Source organism: Salmo salar, chromosome 13 (assembly GCF_965601325.2).
Source record: "Salmo salar chromosome 13, fSalSal1, whole genome shotgun sequence".
Classification (NCBI taxonomy): Eukaryota; Metazoa; Chordata; class Actinopteri; order Salmoniformes; family Salmonidae; genus Salmo; species Salmo salar.
The window spans coordinates 52756637-52779888 of record NC_138303.1 but is presented as its reverse complement, the minus strand read 5'-3'; the positions used below and the strand labels follow the sequence as shown (position 1 = coordinate 52779888).

At 41.2% G+C, this 23252-nt stretch overlaps 1 protein-coding gene across 1 annotated transcript; it reads left to right on the top strand.

Moving 5' to 3' along the window:
• Window positions 1–1351: 1351 nt before the first annotated feature.
• Window positions 1352–16865, top strand: LOC106567382 (large neutral amino acids transporter small subunit 1). Its single transcript, XM_045693377.2, has 12 exons — window positions 1352–1786; window positions 2649–3046; window positions 3180–3351; window positions 3720–3845; window positions 5825–5930; window positions 8035–8079; window positions 8459–8582; window positions 8921–9024; window positions 9174–9270; window positions 9695–9844; window positions 14091–14265; window positions 14661–16865. The coding sequence occupies exons 1-12, from the start codon at window positions 1708–1710 to the stop codon at window positions 14768–14770; spliced, it is 1686 nt and encodes a 561-aa protein (XP_045549333.1). The 5' UTR covers window positions 1352–1707; the 3' UTR covers window positions 14771–16865.
• Window positions 16866–23252: the final 6387 nt, after the last annotated feature.

Sequence of the window (23252 nt, the reverse complement as noted above, 5' to 3'; positions counted from 1 at the left end):
AGGGGCCTGGTCTCAACCAACCCCACTACCTGGAGCCGTCAACTGGTCTGGGTGGATTATGCCCAGAACACTCTTCCCAGTTCTGCCACGGGACTTTCCCCTTTCGAGTGCTCCATGGGGTGTCAGCCTCAACTCTTCCCTGAACAAGAGCAGGAGGTCAGCATTCCCTCAACCCAGGTGTTTGTCCGCCGCTATTCTCAAGACCAACTCCAGGTATCGTTGATGAGCGGACTGTTGCTGGACCCCTGCTCCCTGCTACTGCATTGGGCAGACACAGGCTTAATCCTAGACACATGGAAGGTAGGGTGAATACGGAGGGTACGGGGTAACACAAGACGGACAGCAGTGGAACTCAGGACTCTGGAGATGGGAAAAGGACCAATGAACCGGGGAGACTTTACCCGAAGGGGCAGATCCCGAGTTGAAAGCCATACGAGGCGAGGTGCTGGGTTCCTGCTAAAGACGTCTTGGATATGTCGATAAGATGTCATGTACAGTAATTTCCTTATTTTCCTTATTTGAGATATATTGGTTTAATAGATTAATCCTTATCACCTTTACCTTTTATGTTATGCAACTTGTCCATGCATTACCATCTTTAGATGAGATGTTCCGTCATGGATCGGAGCTTGGTACTCACAAGTCACCTTTGGCAGTGTGATAGGTATGCAAGTAATACTAGCGCATTAAAAGAACATGGCTCATTCTCAGAATGCACTTTTATGAAAATGCACTACTGGTTTGCAAGAACACTTGTGCAGTCAGCTTAGAACAAATGTTCTGTATGTAGCTAACAGGAATGGGCAGCAAGAAATCACAAGCCATAACCACTTTATCTCACCCATATGCATATGTAAGAGTGCCATCTAGTGGAGATACGTCAGATACATAAGTTGATGACTTAGAATGACAGCCATGCAGGGTTTCAACTTCATATTCAATCACACATATCCAGATATGAGGGCTAAAAAGTTGTAGTTACTTCCATAGAATCGTTATTGGATAGTGTGACTTGCAGTCATTAATTAGGCCTAATGGTGGTCAAAGGGTATCCTCCTGGAAGGATTGTATCCCAAGGGAAATGCGGTACTCTCTGTATATATTTGGAGAGTGACATCCAAGATGGCTTTTTGGGGCTTTAAACTTCATCAAATTAGATTTGATGCATTCTATATGACCCATTCTATTCCCCCAGTCATCGTTCAGCACGGGAGAGAGAACAAAGACAATGAACTTCCCTGTCATGGCCACTAGGTGGAGTGTCGGAGCTTTTTGCATTCTTTGTCCGTGTGTCACGCTCGCATCAAAACACACAGCCACACACACATCGTTGCCTCACACACGGCACAAAAATATGTGTCACGTGGCTGCAGTCCCTCCAAAAGCTGACAATGACCTAGTTCCCCCTTCTCTTGCTGAGCTCTCCATCTCTCCAAATATTCATCAGAAGTGGGCGTAGGCTAGGTGGCAGCATCACCATCAGGCACCACACTAGGTCTGCTGCTACCTCTCCTGCACTCACTATCACACTGGAGAGAGGGAGACAAGCGGGACAAGAGATAGAGTGTGCAGGAGAAAAAGAGGGAGGAGGAGAGAAACAGAGGGAGGGTGTGTGTGAGAAAGAGAGACTGTAAGGGAAGCCTAGCTAGGAGGAAGAGAGCAAAAAAGGAAGGGTAAAAGAGATAAGGGGGCTAAACGAACAACAGGATGGCAGAGCCGGAGCTGAAACCATGGAGCAGCCAGGAGAGCTTGAAGACGGCAACTGAGGGTCAGGAGAAGATGGAGGGTAGGTACACCGCTCCAGCACAACACACACAAACACACACACATCTAGGCCTAGCCTAGATGCCACAAGGTGCAGAGTTGCATCAGATGCTCAGGCTACTGCATAATCTGGTGCAGCAATGCATGCATTTATATATGGATGTTCATGTACTGTATATGTATTTGGTCATGTACAGCTTTCAGGCACAGCTATCTTGAGGTGGATGAGGGCTAGCTAGGGTTTTCTAATGATGTGATTTGCTGCAGGGCTACTGAGAGGTTAAGAGTGGGGATATGTTTTGACTTGTGAAATTGATCTGTCTGAAAGGCCTATGACAGCGCTTACACACACACACACACACACACACACACACACACACACACACACACACACACACACACATATATATATATATATATATATATATATATATATATATATATATATATACATACACACACCCACACACATATACATACACACACACACACACAGACAAACACTCAACATTTCTGCATTAATGCGTTAATGAGATCTAGTCTGTCTTGGTAAACAGGTTCGAAGATGCACTGGAGTGGTATTAGTCAACTTGGCATTCATCTGATGGCATCTGTGTTATAAACCACAGATTTTCATAAGCATCCAATAGAAGTCATGGTGCTTGCATTATCCTACTTACCCTTCATGGCATAGCTTATCAATTCCTTCCCTGTCTGTTCAGTCTATTTACAATACAGGGCCATGTAAAGTCAATGTGCTGCTCAACTCCTGAACTATCATCGATTGGAGAGTGCCAGCAATCCCTTTTCATGAACTCTACCCTGTCCCCCTCTTTCCCACCCTGTCACCCCCCTTCCATCAACCTTTCCCCCTCCTCCTGCAGCTGAGGCGGCTCCGGACAACCCTGACCAGACTCCGTCGCTGGACAAGCCTCCATTCAAGCTTGCCTCCCCATCCACCCCTACCCCTACGGCTGCCAACGCAATGGAAGCCACCACCCCTACCGCAGAGGCCTCCATCCCAGCCAAGGTGGCAGGCGGCAAGATTGAACTGAAGCGCAGCATCACGCTCTTTAATGGTGTGGGCATGATCATTGGCACCATCATCGGCTCGGGCATCTTCATCACACCCACCGGGGTGGTTAAGGAGGCGGGCTCGGCCGGTCTTTCGCTAGTGGTGTGGGCCGTGTGTGGCGTGGTGTCCACCATGGGCGCCCTATGTTATGCCGAGCTCGGTACCACCATTACCAAGTCGGGCGGAGACTACACCTACATCCTGGAGGTGTGTGTGGGGGTGGGGTGGTTGTATTGGGGGTTGTGTTTGTGTGTGTCTGTGTGCTATCTGCGGGGCTTGAGAAACAAGCAGAAGCCAAAACTCTGTTGTTTGCAGCTGGACAAATAAAGTTGTATTGTAGGTGTACGGTGAGCTGGCCGCCTTCCTCAAGCTGTGGGTGGAGATGCTGATCATCAGGCCGTCCTCCCAGTACGTGGTGTCGCTGGTGTTCGCCACCTACCTGCTCAAACCCCTCTACCCAAATTGCAGTGTGCCCGATAGTGCCGCCAAGCTCATCGCTTGTCTCTGCCTCAGTGAGTATAACCATCTCTACCTCCGGAATCGGGGTGGCCTGTACATTGCAGAAATAATAGTTTTAAAAATATTATTAGTGAACTATACAAATACTGACACGTACTGCAACACACATCAACCAAACAGGTGTTTCTTAGCCAGCTGCATGATTTAATATTTGTTTACCGCTACTACTTCTGTATTCACTCAATTACTATTTTGCTGGCCTCCCTTATGTCTTTTTTAAGGGACTGTTTTTCCCCACTGATGTTCTCTCACTTCTGCTGTATATTTATTTTTAAATAACAAATTACATTAATAAAAAACAAACATATGCAATTTACATTTGAGGGTCAATCATGGTCTACCCTGTGTTTCCCTCGGTCAGCATCGTTGACCTTTGTGAACTGCATCAGCGTGCGGGCTGCCACCAAGGTCCAGGACTTGTTCACTGCGTCCAAGCTCCTGGCCCTGATCATCATCATCGTCTTCGGCTTCATTCAGATCGGAACCGGTAAGTTCACACACCCAGTGCACACATGTACCGGTGTCTGTGGGTAAGTCAGACACACGTCTGACACATCCTGTCTATAGGTTCGTGCTTGTTATACATATTTCACCACGGCTTAGCTAGTCATGTGTATTATCCAGTGTTTTTGCAACCATCTCTTTATAAAATACTAAAGTGAAGCTACAAATTATTTTGAAATTTCATAGCCTACTGTCTGCGATATAGCTAAACCATCTGCACCCTCATGAATTCCTAGCAAAATAGCTTTGTATTTAAAGACAACACACCCATCGATGATACATTGTGCAGCCACCCTTTTCTCCCTACTACATCTGGTCCCGCTGCCACATGACCACACCGGCTACCTTGGCGCTGCGCATATGGTTGCCATGGAAACTAAAACAAATCAATCAATCAAATCTTATTCGTCACATGCTTTGTAAACAACAGGTGTAGACTAACAGTGAAATGCTGTTCCCAAATCCATTCCCAACAATGCAGAGAAAAATTAAAAAATGATATTTAAAAAAATAACTAGCCAATGAGCTTGTTCCTTGTGCTGTGCTCTTAAGATTCTTAAGACTAGAGTGGAGGACGGGGAAATATGAACGCTCTGCCGTCTGAAAAGAAGGGGTGTCTGTTTTAGTTCTCTCTCTAGCATCTTCTACCTCTCATGTAGATTCTAGAGTCGGAGAGACAGGACAAGGTGAAGGCAAGACTCATAGCTTTACATTGTACAGATATATTGTGCCCACAAGAGAGCAGTGATAGAGAGATCAGCAATCACCAGTGCATACTACTCTAAGATGGGGTCCAGCTCCCCTCTTCACTTTTAATATGTCAATGTGTCATTGTACCCAAATGTATCCTTTTAGGAGTCAAGGACATGTGGTTTCTGTTACAAAGCAAGTTAATATATTTTACCCCACTTTTCTCCCAATATATGCTTGAAAATAAGCAAAGTAAATATTTGCCAAAGATAAATGATCTTACCGCTTGGGCGGATAATTTGGCATGTAGATTATCTTGAGTTCAAAATCAACACAACTATTTAAAAGAAATCTTGATGAGATTGCCGTTTTGCAGTGTTGTAAACCCTCTTCATCTTATCGCCACTGCACCTTTGATATAGGCCTGGATGACCACAAATAGCCACAACTCATAGAAGTCTCATTGTTTGCCTCTAGAGATTACGTTCCTTTATTCCAACATGGTCAATAAGGACTAAACTCTTCCAAGGTATGCACCCTTCTGCTTGTTCAGGGACGAGAGAGAGCTAGAAAGACAGAGGGGCAGAGAGCGAGAGAGAGGTACAGTATACTAAGCAGTGCTTCTATGGCAATCCTAGCAATGGAAGCGCTGCCATTTACAACTAAAATGGAAGCGCTGTCATTTACAACTAAAATGAACAGGTAGACAAGACAATGGATTAGAAAACAAACATTTTCCATTTTCCAATCCTGACAGCATGTTCCCTTTCTGATGTAGGCCTCTATAGTAGGCTTTTCACTGGCCTGGATATTATGTGAATAATTGAGTGGATAGATGTTTGTTATCATCAAAAAGGTCTCCCTCCTCATTTTAAAATGTCAACTCCCAAACATTATTATATTCTCAGCGCATCAATGGCAGATGGACTAACCCAGGTTTAGGTGTTTGGAGGGTGCAGCCTATGTAAAAAAAAAACTATTTTCTTTCATTTATTTTTCAAAATGTCATCTCTATCAGTCAAATGTAGTCATACATAGCAAGTGTGCAAAGGCAAAACATATTGGGCCAAATCATCACAACAATTGACTTTATATGGCTTCATAATAAAACGCTCACTTGTGCGTGTGTACACGTGTGTGTCTACCATATTCCATGCAGCAAACATCCATGCATTTAATATACTGTTTATATTCTCAGTTCATTGTTCATTGGAGTCAGTCCCTTTTGCCAAGTAGTGACATCTAATGCTGCTTTCTTGTCTGTCTAAACAGGTGATGTGCCATACCTGACACCAGAATTAGCATTTGAAGGCAGCAAATGGGGAGTCGACAACATTGTGTTGGCTCTATACAGTGGACTCTTTGCCTTTGGTGGCTGGTAAGGCCTTTGCAACACCACATAGGGCACATTTACACCTGAGTCGTATTAGGTTCCAACATAAAAAATAAAAATTCAAAGCCATATGCAATGGAAAGTGTAAACAAGCACTTCTTATTGGACAATTTCAAATAGTTTGCTTCCGTTTGCTTCTATTTTGTGCGTAGTGAATACGACCCTGGTATTATCATATGACTTTCGTTAATCAAGATGATCTAATCACAATTGATCCAGGGTTCAATGCATCTACACATGGTATTAAAAACATGTCTATTACATTGTGACAACAGTGACAGCATGTGTTTTGACTGTCTACCTACACAATCAGAATGTGGACACAAACTGATCACAGGATGCTTGTTATATACTATAGATTTAATTCCAGTGTGTAGCCTACAGAAGGTTGATGCTATGCTACTAATCTAAACGGATCTAATATTAGATGCTGTAATGTACAGTTGACTTCGGAAGTTTACATACACTTAGATTGGAGTCATTAAAACTAGTTTTTCAACCACTCCACATATTTCTTGTTAACAAACTATAGCTTTGGCAAGTCGGTTAGGACATCTACTTTGTGCATGACACAAGTAATTTTTCCAACAATTGATTACAGACAGATTATTTCACTTATAACTCACTGTATCACAATTCCAGTTGGTCAGAAGTTTACATACATTAAGTTGACTGTGCCTTTAAACAGCTTGGAAAATTCCAGATAATGATGTCATGGCTTTAGAAGCTTCTGATAGGCTAATTGACATAATTTGAGTCAATTGGAGATGTACCTGTGGATGTATTTCAAAGCCTACCTTCAAACTTGACATGGGAAAATCAAAAGAAATCAGCCAAGACCTTGTAGACCTCCACAAGTCTGGTTCATCCTTGGGAGCAATTTCCAAACGCCTGAAGGTACCACGTTCATCTGTACAAACAATAGTACGCAAGTATAAACACCATTGGACCACGCAGCAGTCATACCGCTCAGGAAGGAGACACGTCCTGCCCCATAGAGATGAACGTACTTTGGTGCGAAAAGTGCAAATCAATCCCAGAACAACAGCAAAGGACCTTGTGAAGATGCTGGAGAAAACAGGTACAAATGTATCTATATCCACAGTAAAACAAGTCCTATATCGACATAGCCTGAAAGGTCGCTCAGCACGGAAGAAGCCAATGCTCCAAAACCACCATAAAAAAGCCAGACTACGGTTTGCAACTGCATATGTGGACAAAGATCGTACTTTTTGGAGAAATGTCCTCTGGTCTGATGAAATAAAAATGTAATTGTTTGGCCATAATGACCATCGTTATGTTTCAAGGAAAAAGAGGGAGGCTTGCAAGCTGAAGAACACCATCCCAACAGTGAAGCATGGGGTGGCAGCATCATGTTGTTGGGGTGCTTTGCTGCAGGAGGGACTGCTGCACTTCACAAAATAGATGGCATCATGAGGTAGGACAATTGTGGATATATTGAAGCAACATCTCAAGACATCAGTCAGGAAGTTAAAGCTTGGTCGCAAATGGGTCTTCCAAATGGACAATGACCCCAAGCATACTTCCAAAGTTGTGGCATAATGGCTTAAGGAAAACAAAGTCAAGGTATTGGAGTGGCCATCACAAAGCCCTGACCTCAATCCTATAGAAAATTTGTGGGCAGAGCTGAAAAAGTGTGTGCGAGCAAGGAGGCCTACAAACCTGACTCCGTTACACCAGCTCTGTCAGGAGGAATGGGACAAAATTCACTCAACTTGTTGTGGGAAGCTTCTGGAAGGCTACCCAAATGTTTGACTCAAGTTAAACAATTTAAAGGCGATGCTACCAAATACTAACTGAGTGTATGTAAACTTCTGACCCACTGGGAATGTGATGAAAGAAATAAAAGCTGAAATAAATCATTCTCTCTACTATTATTCTGACATTTCATATTCTTTAAATAAAGTGGTGATCCTAACTGACTTAAGACAGGACATTTTTACTAGGATTAAATGTCAGGAATTGTGAAAAACTGAGTTCAAATGTATTTGGCTGAGGTGTATGTAAACTTCCGACTTCAACTGTATATGTTGGAATATAATGCATCATGTTGTTTCCTCTCCTTTAGGAATTACCTGAATTACGTGACAGAGGAAATGATCAATCCAGAGAGGTGACTTATGTGTGATTAAGGTTTTGTTGAGGATTGTACAGAGTTAACATAACTACCCTGTCAATATGTGTATGATTATCCTATTACATTTTGATTGGGTTTAATTGCACTTGATTGACTGTATGGAGGTGATGAAGCATGGGATGAACCATGGTGCATTTTAGATCGCAAGACAAATCACAGTACTACTAATCTAATTTACAGTATTTATCAAATATCACACTCATGTAATCACATTGAATACAGTCATAAAATTGCATGAATTTAAACACAATATTAGATCAAATCACACTGTTGACTCTGAACCTCAAATGTGATTGGCTGACACATTATGAGTGCCCCCAATGACATGATCTTTAATTGATGACCTTGTTTCCAGAAACCTGCCCCTGTCCATCATTATCTCCATGCCCATTGTGACCGTGGTGTACGTACTGACCAACCTGGCCTATTTCACCACTATCCCCCCGAGTGTGATGGTTGAGTCCGAGGCAGTAGCTGTGGTAAGGATGGCTTTATTAAAGATCATGTTTTGGAGCAGGAAAATAGTGAGCTCATATTACCTTAGTTCCTGCCATTTATTTTGCTAACAAAAAGGTAACAGACAGCATAATAATGGTAAAGATAATACATTTACATTTTAGCAGACGCTCTTATCCAGAGCAACTTACAGTAGTGAATGCATACATTTCATACATTTTTTCCCCGTACTGGTCCCCCGTGGGAATCAAACCCACAACCCTGGCGTTGCAAACACCATGCTCTACCAACTGAGCCACACGGGACATTGAGATGTTGAATTGGAATGAGAGTATTCAATGGTAGTGCTTTCCCATTGCAGATCTTTGGGGAATACCATCTTGGTGTGATGTCCTGGCTCATCCCTGTCTTCGTGGGCCTGTCCTGCTTCGGAGCTGTCAACGGAAGCTTGTTCACCTCGGCACGGTCTGTATCTAATCAACACACAGATATCTTGACAGAGTGTGTGTTTTTAATTGTCCTTTGATACTTTAATTAAAGGCTAGAGATTTTATCAAAATGCTGCACAACTGCAGAACACTCAATCATCAGGGTTCGTCTGCCTCTTCTTATAGGCTGTTTTATGCTGGCGCTCGAGAGGGTCAGCTCCCTGCTGCACTGGGATTGGTCCACACTGACCTCTTCACCCCAGTGCCCTCCCTAATTTTCACAGTGAGTACTGCCATTGGTCCCTGAATTGATCTCAAATGTAATGCCATCCTTGGTTAGACAGAATTTTACATTTCAGAACCCAGAATTGGGCAAAGCTATAATCATAGTCATCTACTCAAGTCAATCTGGCACAGATTATTAGTTTGTAGATACAGCACAACTAAATATCTTACATAGTAACTGAATAGTAGTTATTTCCATTGCAATAAAAAAAATGTATCAATAAAGTGGTACATTTACTGCATTTTAATGGTAACCTTTCACTGAAAGAAAGTTGGGTGTGGAGTAAACGTGTAAAGTAAATGCAAATGTATAGTCTACGTACTTATGCAGCTGGAGAACGCAATTAGCTATCACAAAATGAAATGAGGAATTTGGGTTAATACATGAGCCCAATGTCTATACATGATTTCTCTTCCTGCAGTGTTTCCTGTCCATGCTTTACGCCCTGTCCAAGGACATCTTCTCGGTCATCAACCTGTTCAGCTTCTTTACCTGGCTGTGTGTGGGCATGGCGATCGCCGGCTTGCTGTGGCTCCGCTGGACCAAGCCAGAGCTCAGGAGGCCCATCAAGGTACTGTTACTGTACACAGCTCTATGACCACAAGAAGTTGAAAATACATTTAAAAAAATTAGAAAATACATAATTCAATCAATTTTGCTCATTGGGAGGCTCAGGTTATGGTTTGAATACTCTTCAAATGCATCCTTCCTTCATCCCAACCTTGAAGTAATCACTGATCTGACATGGCTGAATTGGTGTACACCAGATTTTCTATACATTTCTTTCACCAGTTATGTCATGTCAGATAAGTGCATTTGAAAAGTATTGAACAGGGCATATGTTCAAGGATAGATACTAAAGTATCAAGGGAGATACTAAAGTGTTTTAGTACTATATCTCTTGACACAATGATGAAAATAATCATGGCCTCCAAACCCTCAAGCTGCATACTGGACCCTATTCCAACTAAACTACTGAAAGAGCTGCTTCCTGTGCTTGGCCCTCCTATGTTGAACATAATAAACGGCTCTCTATCCACTGGATGTGTACCAAGCTCACTAAAAGTGGCAGTAATAAAGCCTCTCTTGAAAAAGCCGAATCTTGACCCAGAAATTATAAAAAACTATCGGCCTATATCGAATCTTCCATTCCTCTCAAAAATTTTAGAAAAAGCTGTTGCACAGCAACTCACTGCCTTCCTGAAGACAAACAATGTATACGAAACGCTTCAGTCTGGTTTTAGACCCCATCATAGCACTGAGACTGCACTTGTGAAGGTGGTAAATGACCTTTTAATGACGTCAGACCGAGGCTCTGCATCTGTCCTCGTGCTCCTAGATCTTAGTGCCGCTTTTGATACCATCGATCACCACATTCTTTTGGAGAGATTGGAAACCCAAATTGGTCTACATGGACAAGTTCTGGCCTGGTTTAGATCTTATCTGTCGGAAAGATATCAGTTTGTCTCTGTGAATGGTTTGTCCTCTGACAAATCAATTGTAAATTTCGGTGTTCCTCAAGGTTCCGTTTTAGGACCACTATTGTTTTCACTATATATTTTACCTCTTGGGAATGTCATTCGAAAACATAATGTTAAATTTCACTGCTATGCGGACGACACAGCTGTACATTTCAATGAAACATGGTGAAGCCCCAAAATTGCCCTCGCTAGAAGCCTGTGTTTCAGACATAAAGAAGTGGATGGCTGCAAACTTTCTACTTTTAAACTCGGACAAAACAGAGATGCTTGTTCTAGGTCCCAAGAAACAAAGAGATCTTCTGTTGAATCTGACAATTAATCTGGATGGTTGTACAGTCGTCTCAAATAAAACTGTGAAGGACCTCGGCAATGCTCTACTTTCCGGCTACCCGGATAAAGCACTAAACAAACTTCAGTTAGTGCTAAATACGGCTGCTAGAATCCTGACTAGAACCAAAAAAAATTATCATATTACTCCAGTGCTAGCCTCCCTACGCTGGCTTCCTGTTAAGGCAAGGGCTGATTTCAAGGTTTTACTGCTAACCTACAAAGCATTACATGGGCTTGCTCCTACCTATCTTTCCGATTTGGTCCGGCCGTACATACCTACACGTACGCTACGGTCACAAGACGCAGGCCTCCTAATTGTCCCTAGAATTTCTAAGCAAATGGCTGGAGGTAGGGCTTTCTCCTATATAGCTCAATTTTTATGGAATGGTCTGCCTACCAATGTGAGAGACGCAGACTCAGTCTCAACCTTTAAGTCTTTACTGAAGACTTATCTCTTCAGTAGGTCCTATGATTAAGTATAGTCTGGCCCAGGAGTGTGAAGGTGAACGGAAAGACTGGAGCAACGAACCGCCCTTGCTGTCTCTGCCTTGCCGGTTCCCCTCTTTCCACTGGGATTCTCTGCCTCTAACCCTATTACAGGGGCTGAGTCACTGGCTTACTGGTGTTCTTCCATGCCGTCCATGGGAGGGGTGCGTCACTTGAGTGGGTTGAGTCACTGACGTGGTCTTCCTGTCTGGGTTGGCGCCCCCCCTTGGGTTGTGCCATGGCGGAGATCGTTGTGGGCTATACTCGGCCTTGTCTTAGGACGGTAAGTTGGTGGTTGGAGACATCCTTCTAGTGGTGTGGGGGCTGTGCTTTGGCAAAGTGGGTGGGGTTATATCCTGCCTGTTTGGCCCTGTCCGGGGGTATCATCGGATGGGGCCACAGTGTCTTCTGATCCCTCCTGTCTCAGCCTCCAGTATTTATGCTGCAGTAGTTTATGTGTCGGGGGGCTAGGGTCAGTCTGTTACATCTGGAGTATTTGTCTTGTCCTGTGTGAATTTAAATATGCTCTCTCTAATTCTCTCTTTCTCTCTTTCTGTCTTTCTCTCGGAGGACCTGAGCCCTAGGACCATGCCTCAGGACTACCTGGTATTATGACTCCTTGCTGTCCCCAGTCCACCTGGCCGTGCTGCTGCTCCAGTTTCAACTGTTCTGCCTGCAGCTATGGAACCCTGACCTGTTCACCGGACGTGATTGTTGCACCCTCGACAACTACTATGATTATTATTATTTGACCATGATGGTCATTTATGAACATTTTAACATCTTGACCATGTTCTGTTATAATATCCACCCTGCACAGCCAGAAGAGGACTGGCCACCCCTCATAGCCTGGTTCCTCTCTAGGTTTCTTCCTAGGTTTTTGGCCTTTCTAGGGAGTTTTTCCTAGGGAGTTTTTCCTAGCCACCGTGCTTCTTTCACATGCATTGCTTGCCGTTTGGGGTTTTAGGCTGGGTTTCTGTACAGCACTTTGAGATATCAGCTGATGTACGAAGGGCTATATAAATAAATTTGATTTGATTTGATGTCTTATGGCCCTACTCACGGCCGGCCCCGTCATTAGGCAGGATTAGGCGGATCGACAGCTAAACTGAAGAAGACGCACCTCCAACAACAACACATAAAACCTCACATAATTCTGCCCAAAAACAATGACAGTTTCTCTCAACCAGTGGCATATGGGCTTTTTGGGTAAATGCTGATGCCGCCCTTTGATATGCAGTACACACTTTGTCAAAGGAAGGTGCACGATATATTTTGCTTGTCCATTCCCAGCATGCCTCTCCAGCATGCTGTTGGAGAGACACATCTCTGCAGCGCTCCACCAACGTTCCATCAAAAACAATTATCTAACATAAATCATGTAGCAGATATAGGATATGGTAGAAAGAGTATGTGGCCTTTTCTGCAGCTGGAGATAAAATGTATGACAATGTAATAAGATGGACACTTTTTACATCATGCAGGTTTCTCCGATCAAATAGCCTAACCTAAATTGCGCTCAATCAAATAAAAAATGTGCTGTCATGTTATCAAACAAAATATCATAAAAACAGGACAGGTCAAAGAGAAATGGACAATATATAATGGAAAATCACAACTGTTGTCCAGGAGTTTCAACCCATTGTCAGTGGTTTCAAGTTTGAATCTGTCCATTTTTGACAAGCTGATCATAGTGAAAAAGTAAATACTTCTGCATTTCACGCTGTGTAACCACAGGCTTGCAAATAGTCTTGCGATAACTCCTGATAAAGTTGGGTAGCTGATATTTAGAGCTTAAATAGCCAAATTGATTAGTCACAGGCATCAGGAATGCCAATACCTTTTGGACTTCTTTTTTTTTGGTGCTGTTCTGGACTGGCCTTGATTTCCACATCCACGGACATTGGTTTTTGGTCCGGTCCAGACCAAGTCTGAACCAATCATAAATGTCTTGATTTGACCCAAACATAGACGTCTACAAATTCATGATTTTCAACTTTCATTCAGAACCAACAATTAGCTTGATTTCAACGTCCAGAAAATACATATTTTCAATGTCTGTAAAATAAGTATTTTCATCATCTGTAAAATACGTTTTTTCAACTTTCATTCAGAACTGAAAATGAACCTAATTTCAACATCCGGAAAATATTATTTTTTTTTACGTCCAGAAAATATGTATTTTAAACCAAAAAACTTTTCACCTTTCATTCAGAAACTAAATTGAACGTCTGGAAAATACGTATTTTACGTGCATTTTCAACTTAATTTTGCTTACTGGGACTATTCTAGTTTTCTGGGGGGTGGCATTTTTTGGCCTCACTTTTATGGCGGCAGAATGGCAAAGACCGGCCCTGGTCCTACTCAATTAAAATATTATGTTCCCGGAGGAAGTCGAATACATTTTTCCATCCACAGTGCGATAGAACGTTTGAAGTGATATGAAGCTGAGCTCATTTTTGTTTCATCCAGTAACCATTGGCTTTGTGTACATGAATCCTATCTTATTTTCCCTGGCAGATTTGGTTGGTGGTCCCTGTGGTGTTTGTGCTGGGCTGTGTCTTCATGATCGTGGTGTCCTTCTGGGCAGCTCCCTTCGAGTGCCTGATAGGCAGTGGGATCATCCTCACCGGTATCCCCGCCTATCTTCTGGGGAACAAGTGGAAGAAGCCCCACATTGTAAAGAAGATCTTAGGTGAGCTGGATATACATTTAACTCTTCTGTCTGTATGTACAGTACTGCAAAGTTAAGGCCGGAGATTTTGTTCCTGTTTTTTCTTTTGTGGCAAATGGCATTTTTGTTTTTGCACGTATAGTAAAAAGCTGTTTTGTGTCTAAGGTTAATATCCACTCAAATAGATTTGTATGAAGTTTTTACTCAAATGCAAAGTTTGCATGTTTAAACCCAAATGAAATTGAACATACAAAGTAAATAAGGGTTTGAAAGAAAAACAATCATAAGGTAATTTAAAATAGTCACATTTACACGTTTCTACATGCAATCTTTCCATTCCTGCAAATTAAATGTGGCCTTCAGTTTTAGACTACCAGAAAATAACTCATGTGAAATGGGTGTTTTTCTATTTTCAGAGATCTTTACTCTGTTCTGCCAGAAGATTTTTATGTCCGTTCCAGAAGAACGTGAAGAGAAGGAGTCAGCTGAAGTAGCTGAAGAAGTCGAAACAACAAAGGATGACTGAGTCAATGTTTTAGTTGGAACATTACATGTTTACACTCATTGTTGCTTTTGTTACAGAGTTCCATGACTCTTGGTAAAGTAGGGGTTTATGCGAATTGCTTCGGTGTACATATTTTGTATTTTACATGCATTTTCTTACTGTATTGTCTCTTTGTACTCTCTCCAGCAATTCAATTCCCCTTTTCAGTCATATAGTTTACTTTCGAACTTTTTCAAATTTTTCCTAAACTAACCTTTTTTACTTTTCATATGTTTTAACCTATTTTGCACAGTTTGCAATAGGCCTGAATTAATCTAAAAAAAAAATTGAAAATGTATTTCTTTTAACAAAAGTAATGTGTTGGTATGTTCTCTAGACAATCATCCAAGCATCTTTGATAATGCGTACAATACCCTGCTTTGTCTTAAAATGGTCTTCATCTAACTAAAGATAATTGCATATTTTGACTTTTGAATTATGTAACTATTAACCCCCACTTTAACTGACGGTATGTCTTTAACTCAGTGTAGTTGAAGGAACTAGCTACTGGTTACCTAAGTTGATTGAACAATGGCCATCAATCTATGATACACCCATTAATTTATTCAGGTAACTCATACCACACATTCTGTAAACTACCTTATTTTCCCTTTGACATGATTGCACTCATGATAACAATTTACAATTCAAATGTTAACATCTATTTGTGCACTGTATTGCTACAATCAGTTTTAAATCCATTGTTTGGAACACATAGTTATTTCCCATTCTCAAATTCACTTTAAAACATTTTCAAATCATTAACTAATTTATTTGACAGATTACTATTCGAAGCACATTTGTGCAAAGTGGATTTCTGATATGATATCTGTTCTGATGTGTTGCCTTAAGATTGTCACACAAGTCAGTTGCTTGTATTGATACCCAATGCCCTGTATACATAAAGGCATGTCAAACCATGCCTTTATGAAATCTTCGTAAACATTGTTTTATGTCATGGTTTTATGCCAGCAGTTATGAATATGGCATTAAGCCTGTCAATTTTCTTTGTCTCTACTTGCTACCGGTTTCCATACATTTTATTACCATTATATTCGGCGATTACATTTGATAAATGTTTTTTTATTGTTTGTACAGATACCATGCCAGAAATGTGATTATCAACATTCAGCCAACATGACAATTTTGCTACTGATGTATACTTTTGTCATGTTGTGAGCATCATAAGTGGATATTGAAGGGTCTTTTCTCTTCGAATGAGCGATTACTGCAAGTACAGATCTAAGATCAGCTTTCCCTACCCCAGTCCAAACCTTTTCTGACCCCAAGCCAGACCAGTTCAAGCCAAAAACAAACAAACAAAACACCTAAGGGCACTGTACAATCCGTATCGCTGACGCATTACAGATTTAGCATTAGAAATGTGAAGGTAATTTCTGATTGAGCCGACATATCCAGAGTTTACCATGAATGCCATCTCTGCCAACACGGGAACATTGCCTTTACATTTTTGTTGGGCTTTAGCACTACATTTCCGCGATATGGGTGGAATAGAGTCTTAATGAAATTCTGGAGGCACAAAATATTAGCACAAACATGTACATGTTACTGAATTAGGGACACAATGCAGTATAGAATGTTAACTGCTCCTATTATTATAAAAAAATATTTTCCTCATTGAATTCTTGAATTGCTAGGAAGGTAGGGACAATAGCACAATAGGTCACTGCACTTACAGAAAGCACAAACCGTGAAGTAACTTGACAGGCACAGAGTTTACAGATAGAGTAAACAAGGAAGTATAGGGAATAGGGACATTCAAATAGATTACTGATATCTTTGTCTTGTAAGAGTATATTCATGACTGACAGCATGAAGGAGAAACTGTCGGGGTACCTTCATATTTTTGTGGCCCAAAATGACCGCACAACATAGTTCAGGTGTGTACAAAGTCTTGCGTATTATGTACGGTAAAGCCTTTGAATGTATTGAATGTTATGGTAAAATACTTTTTATTATTTGAATCGGAAGAAACAATTGTACCTCTGTCAGCTATTGTGACTTAAATGTCAGTGACCATGATGGGTATGTACCATTAAACTATTTTTGTTCAAAAGGTCTGTGTCTTCATTGCTAAATTAATTAACACATTTTTATTTCACATATTTCACACATTTTATTGTATTATCGTTGTAATTTTAAAACCCATCTAGGGAGTGATGCTGGAAATAATTGCAAGCTAAAGCATGATGGTGCAATGCTTTGAATGTGTCAACATCTTTATTGCATCTGTCTATCTAAAATAAATAAGGATTTGTATTATTATGCACTTTCATGGGAAACAAAGTCAGCTAATGCAAAGCTCAGCAGACACTGGCTGCATACAGACAACAACCCATTCCCTGAGCGTAAGGGACCACACTAAAATCATTTTAAAAAGCATGGCACAACAAGATAACACATCTCCAAAGAACAAAATTGGCTATATGAGGGTCTCGGAATACAACCACTATACCCAGTACTCCATAATCATCATCTGATATGAAGTGTTTGGATAATATTAGTCTTGACTTTTGCGATTGTTTCTGTGTTGATTTCCAAAGCTAGTATCCCAAATGGTAATAAGATTGAGGCATGCTCTGGGAAAGGAGTTCATATCCGCTAGGAAAGGAAATGAGGATGCTGCCTCTGTGATTTGAAGCCAGTCGCGGATCCACTGAGGTTCATATTAAAGATGGTAGATTGGTTCATAGATTTAGATAGTGGGCCCACTTGTTATGAAGCCTGTTTTAGCATGGCCTGAGCCATTGACGACTTTTACAATTTTGAATTAGTCAAATGGGTGCATCTTCCTATGGGCTACGGAAGGATACCATAATTCCAACACTCCCGAGCAAACATTTGATAACTGCAGGTGGCAGTAAATCACCATAGCTTGGCTTCATGCCTGTTCAGACAACACACTCCAGGTGGTGGTATGCACCCTTGATTACTGACTGTCGATAAACTTATAGAAGTAGAATAAGAAGAAATGTACTACTTTAAAATGGAGATTGCCCTCAGTGGCACTGCTCATGATGTCACGGATGCCATGATGTCATGAATGCCATTATGGCAAAGATGCAAAGGTGTGGCCTCTATCCAACTCTATGGCCTAGAAATACAGCTATGCATGGCGTGATGCCTTTTGACCAAAAGTCTTTGTCAGGCACCATAGAGATTGAAGGTTAATGTGTCACTAAAATCAAGGTGGAGCTCAGTTGGAATGTCAACATTAGATGATAGCAATAACAATATCTACACAATGTGTAATAAAGAGCAAAGAAAATAAAGACAGGGTTGTCGAAATTGAGAGTGAATTTGTTCCATCAGTCATCATTACAGAGGGACTGTTTGTAACTTTCACTCTTAACATGATACACAACTGTCTCCTGACAAATTCATCCTGCTTCAGGCCAGACTGGCTGGGCTGAAGCAGGAAGAACAGCAGAGGAGAAGAATATCGCCAGAGAGATGGAGAGAATTCAGCAGCAGATCTCTCTGAAACAAGACCTGTAGAATGATGACCTTACATTCCTCATGAGCTACAAACACACCCAGAACAACGCACACCCGGGTCCACAGCTGGTCTCAGGAGCGCTTCTCAACGTGGCCAAACCCCTGGGAAACCTGCAGTTCAGAGTCTGAGAGAAGAAGGAGTTGGTCCAATACACTCCTGTGATTCTGAACCCTAACACTGCAAACCCCTGTCTCTCTGTGTCTGATGATCTGACCAGTGTGAGATCCGAGCGCAGCTGGACTTCACCAGTGGGGAGGTGTCCTTTTACGACCCCAAAGATATGACACACATCTATGCTCACAAAGACACCTTTACTGAGAGACTGTACCCATACTTCCTTGTTGGTCTGGCTGATGACAACAAAAACCTTGATATACACATCTGTCAAACAGAGGTGTCTGTAACGGTCATCATACGTAATGGACCAAGGCGCAGCGGGTTGAGTGCTCATCTTAACTTTATTGAACACGTAACTAACAAACAAACAAAACAAAACAAAAACAGTGTTGCATGCTAATACACAGCAGTACAACAACAACTTCCCACAAAGGGACAGGTGAAACAGGGCTACCTAAGTATGACTCTCAATCAGCAACAACGATGTACAGCTGTTCCTGATTAAGAGCCATACCAGGCCAAACAAAGAAATACACAACATAGAAAACCATAGAAATACAAAACAAGAACATTACCCGGAACACATAAATCAAACACCCCTCTTACATAAATACATATCCCATAAAACCCCGAACCACATAAAACAAATACCCCCTGCCACGTCCTGACCAAACTACAATAACCAATAACCCCTTATACTGGTCAGGACTTGACAGTGTCTCTGACTGTGATGTCATCTCACCATTGAAATTGTAGTTAAAAAACGGGCTTCAATTTCTTTTCTGTTTAAGACTTAAGACATTATTTCAAATCATCATCCCAAATGGTCATTTTTTCTGTATAAGATTCTAGACCTTGAATTAATTTTTTATAAATGTAAAATGTATAAATGTAAAATTATGTTTAGCTAATCCCTCTGTACGAGACATGTGATGTTAACAGTTCTGATGTGAACATGGCCCTAAAGTTGGCACTTAAGTAAAAAAAAAAATGGAATATGCAATAAAATCAAATGGAAGGTCAAATCAGTGAACCTTGGGAAATAGTACAGTGAACACCATTGTGCCTTTTGGTTGTCTTCTGTCACCTCTATATTAGCCAAAGAGTCAGAAATTCACAGATTCATTTGCATTATTTTTTGCCAATGCCTTACTTTATTATTTATTGGGATTATGGCATAATGTTATTGATTATAATGTGCTTGTGCACAACAATCAATGGTATTTTGAATTTCTGATCATTATTGTCTTCTTCGTCTTCATCTTATTCCTTCTTGTTCTTGTTCTTTTTCATCATCTTGTGCTTCAAATGTCAATCAAATGTATTCATAAAGCCCTTTTTACATCAGCAGTTGTCACAAAGTGCTTATACAGAAACCCAACCTAAACCCCAAAGACCCCAAAGAGCATGCAATGCAAATCTAGAAGCACGTGGCTAGGAAAAACTCCCTAGAAAGGCAGGAACCTAGGAAGAAACCTAGAGATGAAGCAGGCTCTGAGGGGTGGACAGTCCTCTTCTGGCTGTGGAGCGTGGAGGTTGTGTACATGTCTATTAAGGTCAGATCATAGATGACCAGCAGGGTCAAATAATAATCACAGTGGTTATAGAGGGTGCAACAGGTCAGAACCTCAGGAGTAAATAGCCGAACATTCAGAGGTTGAGACGGCAGGAACGGTAGAGAGACAGAAGATGACACAGGACACTACATAAGACAGGATAATTATACCAGATATAAGACTGACCCAAGCCCCCTGGCACATAGACTATTGAAGCATAGACACTAGGGACTGAGACAGGGGGAGTTGGGGGGCACTTCTTCTTCTTCTTTACCACCATGATCATCATCATTATGAACATCACGTGAAGAAACACATAAGTTCATCAGAGGTGGTTCCCTGCTGATCATAGCACGTGTAACGTTTTCAAATGTGTATTTCTTCCTGTAATGTAATAAATCAACTAATCACCTGAACTAGTTACTCGACTCACCGCTTCTGTCAGACCCAACAACAACCTTGTAATGACTCGGTTTATCAGACAGGTAACTAATTGATTAAGTATAAAAATAAGAAATGTGTGTGTGTTCGCGCGTGTGTGTGCTCGTGCATGCGTCTGTTCATACGCGTGTTACGGGAATAGCTACCCAATAAATAAATCAGCATTAGTTAACTATTGTCAGAAGATTATTGTTGCTTCCTTGTGGCCTGGTGTATAAAAGCTATCCAATAAATAAATCAGCATTAGTTAACTATTGTCAGAAGATTATTGTTGCTTCCTTGTGGCCTGGTGTATAAAAGCTATCCTCTTTCTCCAGCTTAACAGAACATATAGCTGACTCCCTGAAGAACCTAGAAACTACCTGTGATTCACTCTGAAAGGTATACTATTCAACTACAGCTACTCATCTGAACTACTCACTGAATTTGTCTTTGCACTCTCTCTCTCTCTCTCTCTCTCAACTATTAAATGTAAATGTATTACCATGGCGATGTTGTTGACCATCCTTCTGCTTCACTTTACATGATTGATTCATTGTGTGTGCGTCAACATTTGTATTTAGTAAATGCTATCATAAATCTGATAAGACCTGTTGCTATTTCAGATCCCTTACTGGAGGCCAATGATGGGGAACAACTCCGCCCTTTTGATAAGTGGTATATCGCCCCCTGCTGTAACAAGTCTGAATTGACCTCTTCACTGAATTCGCTAACACTCCATCGTCATCATAATTGATCACATATGATATATCCCTGTTACAGAGCCCTTACTGCAGACTAACCTTAAACAGATTCCTCCTCTGGGTGAGTGTTTCATCTAACAGTAAGGCTGGGATTCAATCCAAGGCGTGTTATAGAGATTTGCACTGGACAACCGTCAACACGCCTTTTCAAGGTAATTTACGCAGCATTTACAATGAATGCGATCTCTGTGAACGTTGGCAGTCAGTGCGCTTCTCTGTAGTGGGCCTTGAATTGAATCCGAGCCTAAGAAGAAGTCTGTCCCAGCCAGGCTATGTAACCTATGATGAGGTGTGGTATTTATATTGAGTGATGTCGCACTGCCTGTGTCTTTCTTCCCTACAGAGACTGAGGAGGTGAAGACACAGAGCAGGTCATGTCCTTCCAGCTGGACCAGATATGGATCCCTCTGCTTTATGTTTGTCAGTACGCAGAGGACATGGCTTGAGGCAGAGGTACACCGATATTATAAAACATGTCTTCCACTCAGAAAGATTCCATTGTCTACTCTATATTGAGTCTAAAAAATATACAGTTTTGTAACAAACTCACTTGTCGGTACTGACTCTCTCAGTCCCCCTATAGTGATACTGCGTGCACTTTGGGGCAAACCTTGCGTCTGTACACAGTTCAGCAGAGCATCACTTTGTGCAAGAGTTGGTGAGACGACATACGAATTATTTAACCTATCCTTGGATCGTAGGATTTGACCATGTTCAGGTACAGTGCCCATGCATTACGCCACACCAAGCTACACAGTATGTTTGGGAATACTTAGCACAGAGCCACACACGCAGATTGTACAAATGATGTACAACACATTTGACACATTGGTTGTGATACATCTGACATTTTTGTGATACAACATAGAGTTTGTATGTACAGAAATTATTACACAACCATTATCTGGTGTCTTCACAAAGCTTGTGTAGTTTCCAAAAAACTCTTAATTGTATCACAACCGTTGCCAAATGCGTTGTACATCAGTTGTACAACTTGAGTGTGTACGGAGCCTAATTTTGTGGCTTTAAAGAGATTCACATCTGCTCTGGTTGAATAAATTAAATGTTTCCTACAGAACCGGGTGGCTTTGGAGTGACGGGTCAAGATTGGATTACGCTTGCTGGCACACAGGAGAACACAACAATTACAATGGCAAGAGGCAGCCTTGTATGATGATGAACTCTGGAGGTACAGTAAACCTACTGTCATTTCAGCCTAATCACTCACGTCACCTTAAAAATCTATCAATTTCAATTGGAGATGTGATTTTTTATCCTTGTTTCCCCTATAGCTGAGAAACGCTGGAAAGATGAAATATGTAGAAACAAATATTATTTTGTGGTGTTAAAATAATCTATTAATAAATCCTGAGAAACTTCAACGGGAACGGAAAATGAAACTGTATGTAGTCCATATACCTGATACTGTATAGTAAACATGTTTTCAGTAAACATGTTTTCAGTAAACATGTTTTCATTCAGTGCTATTCAGAATCTTTGTACAGCATCACTGCTGTTGTCTGGACTACGTGATGATTCATGACTGAAATGAAATGTAAATATATATTTTTTCATCATTAGTATTTCCCTAATGCTGCCTTTAATGCTAAATGTTTTTGGATGTAACTGCTAAGAAATGCATGATATTTGCTGCTTTCTATTTTATACAGACATTTTGTCAGACACGATTAAAAGGATAGTTCAGTGTAACGGCCGTCGTTAGAGAAAGACCAACAACGAAACAGAAAGCACTAAACAGAAAACCCACAAAAACCCAAAGGAAAAACAGGCTACTTATGTGTGACTCCCAATCAGCAACAACAAACTACAGCTGTGCCTGATTGGAAGCCACATGGCCAAAATCAACGAAACAAACCAACCTAGAAAAAAGAACATAGAACGCCCACCCAATGTAACACCCTGGCCTAACCAAAATAAAGAACAAAAACCCCTCTCTATGGCCAGGGCGTTACATTCAGCCATTTTCCATATTTAGATATTTGTTTCCTTACCTTGAAAGCAGTCTATAGACAAGAAGTGACTGCAATCCACACTTTAGTCTCTGAAAACAATTAACAACATTAGCA

What these genes read in the sequence shown, in the direction of transcription:
- LOC106567382 (XM_045693377.2), top strand. Translation starts at nt 1,708, where the DNA reads ATGGCAGAGCCGGAGCTGAAACCATGGAGCAGCCAGGAGAGCTTGAAG. An exon ending in ACTACACCTACATCCTGGAG is followed by an intron (nt 3,047 to 3,179) that starts GTGTGTGTGGGG and finishes GTTGTATTGTAG; the next exon opens with GTGTACGGTGAGCTGGCCGC. An exon ending in AGCTTGTTCACCTCGGCACG is followed by an intron (nt 9,025 to 9,173) that starts GTCTGTATCTAA and finishes CTCTTCTTATAG; the next exon opens with GCTGTTTTATGCTGGCGCTC.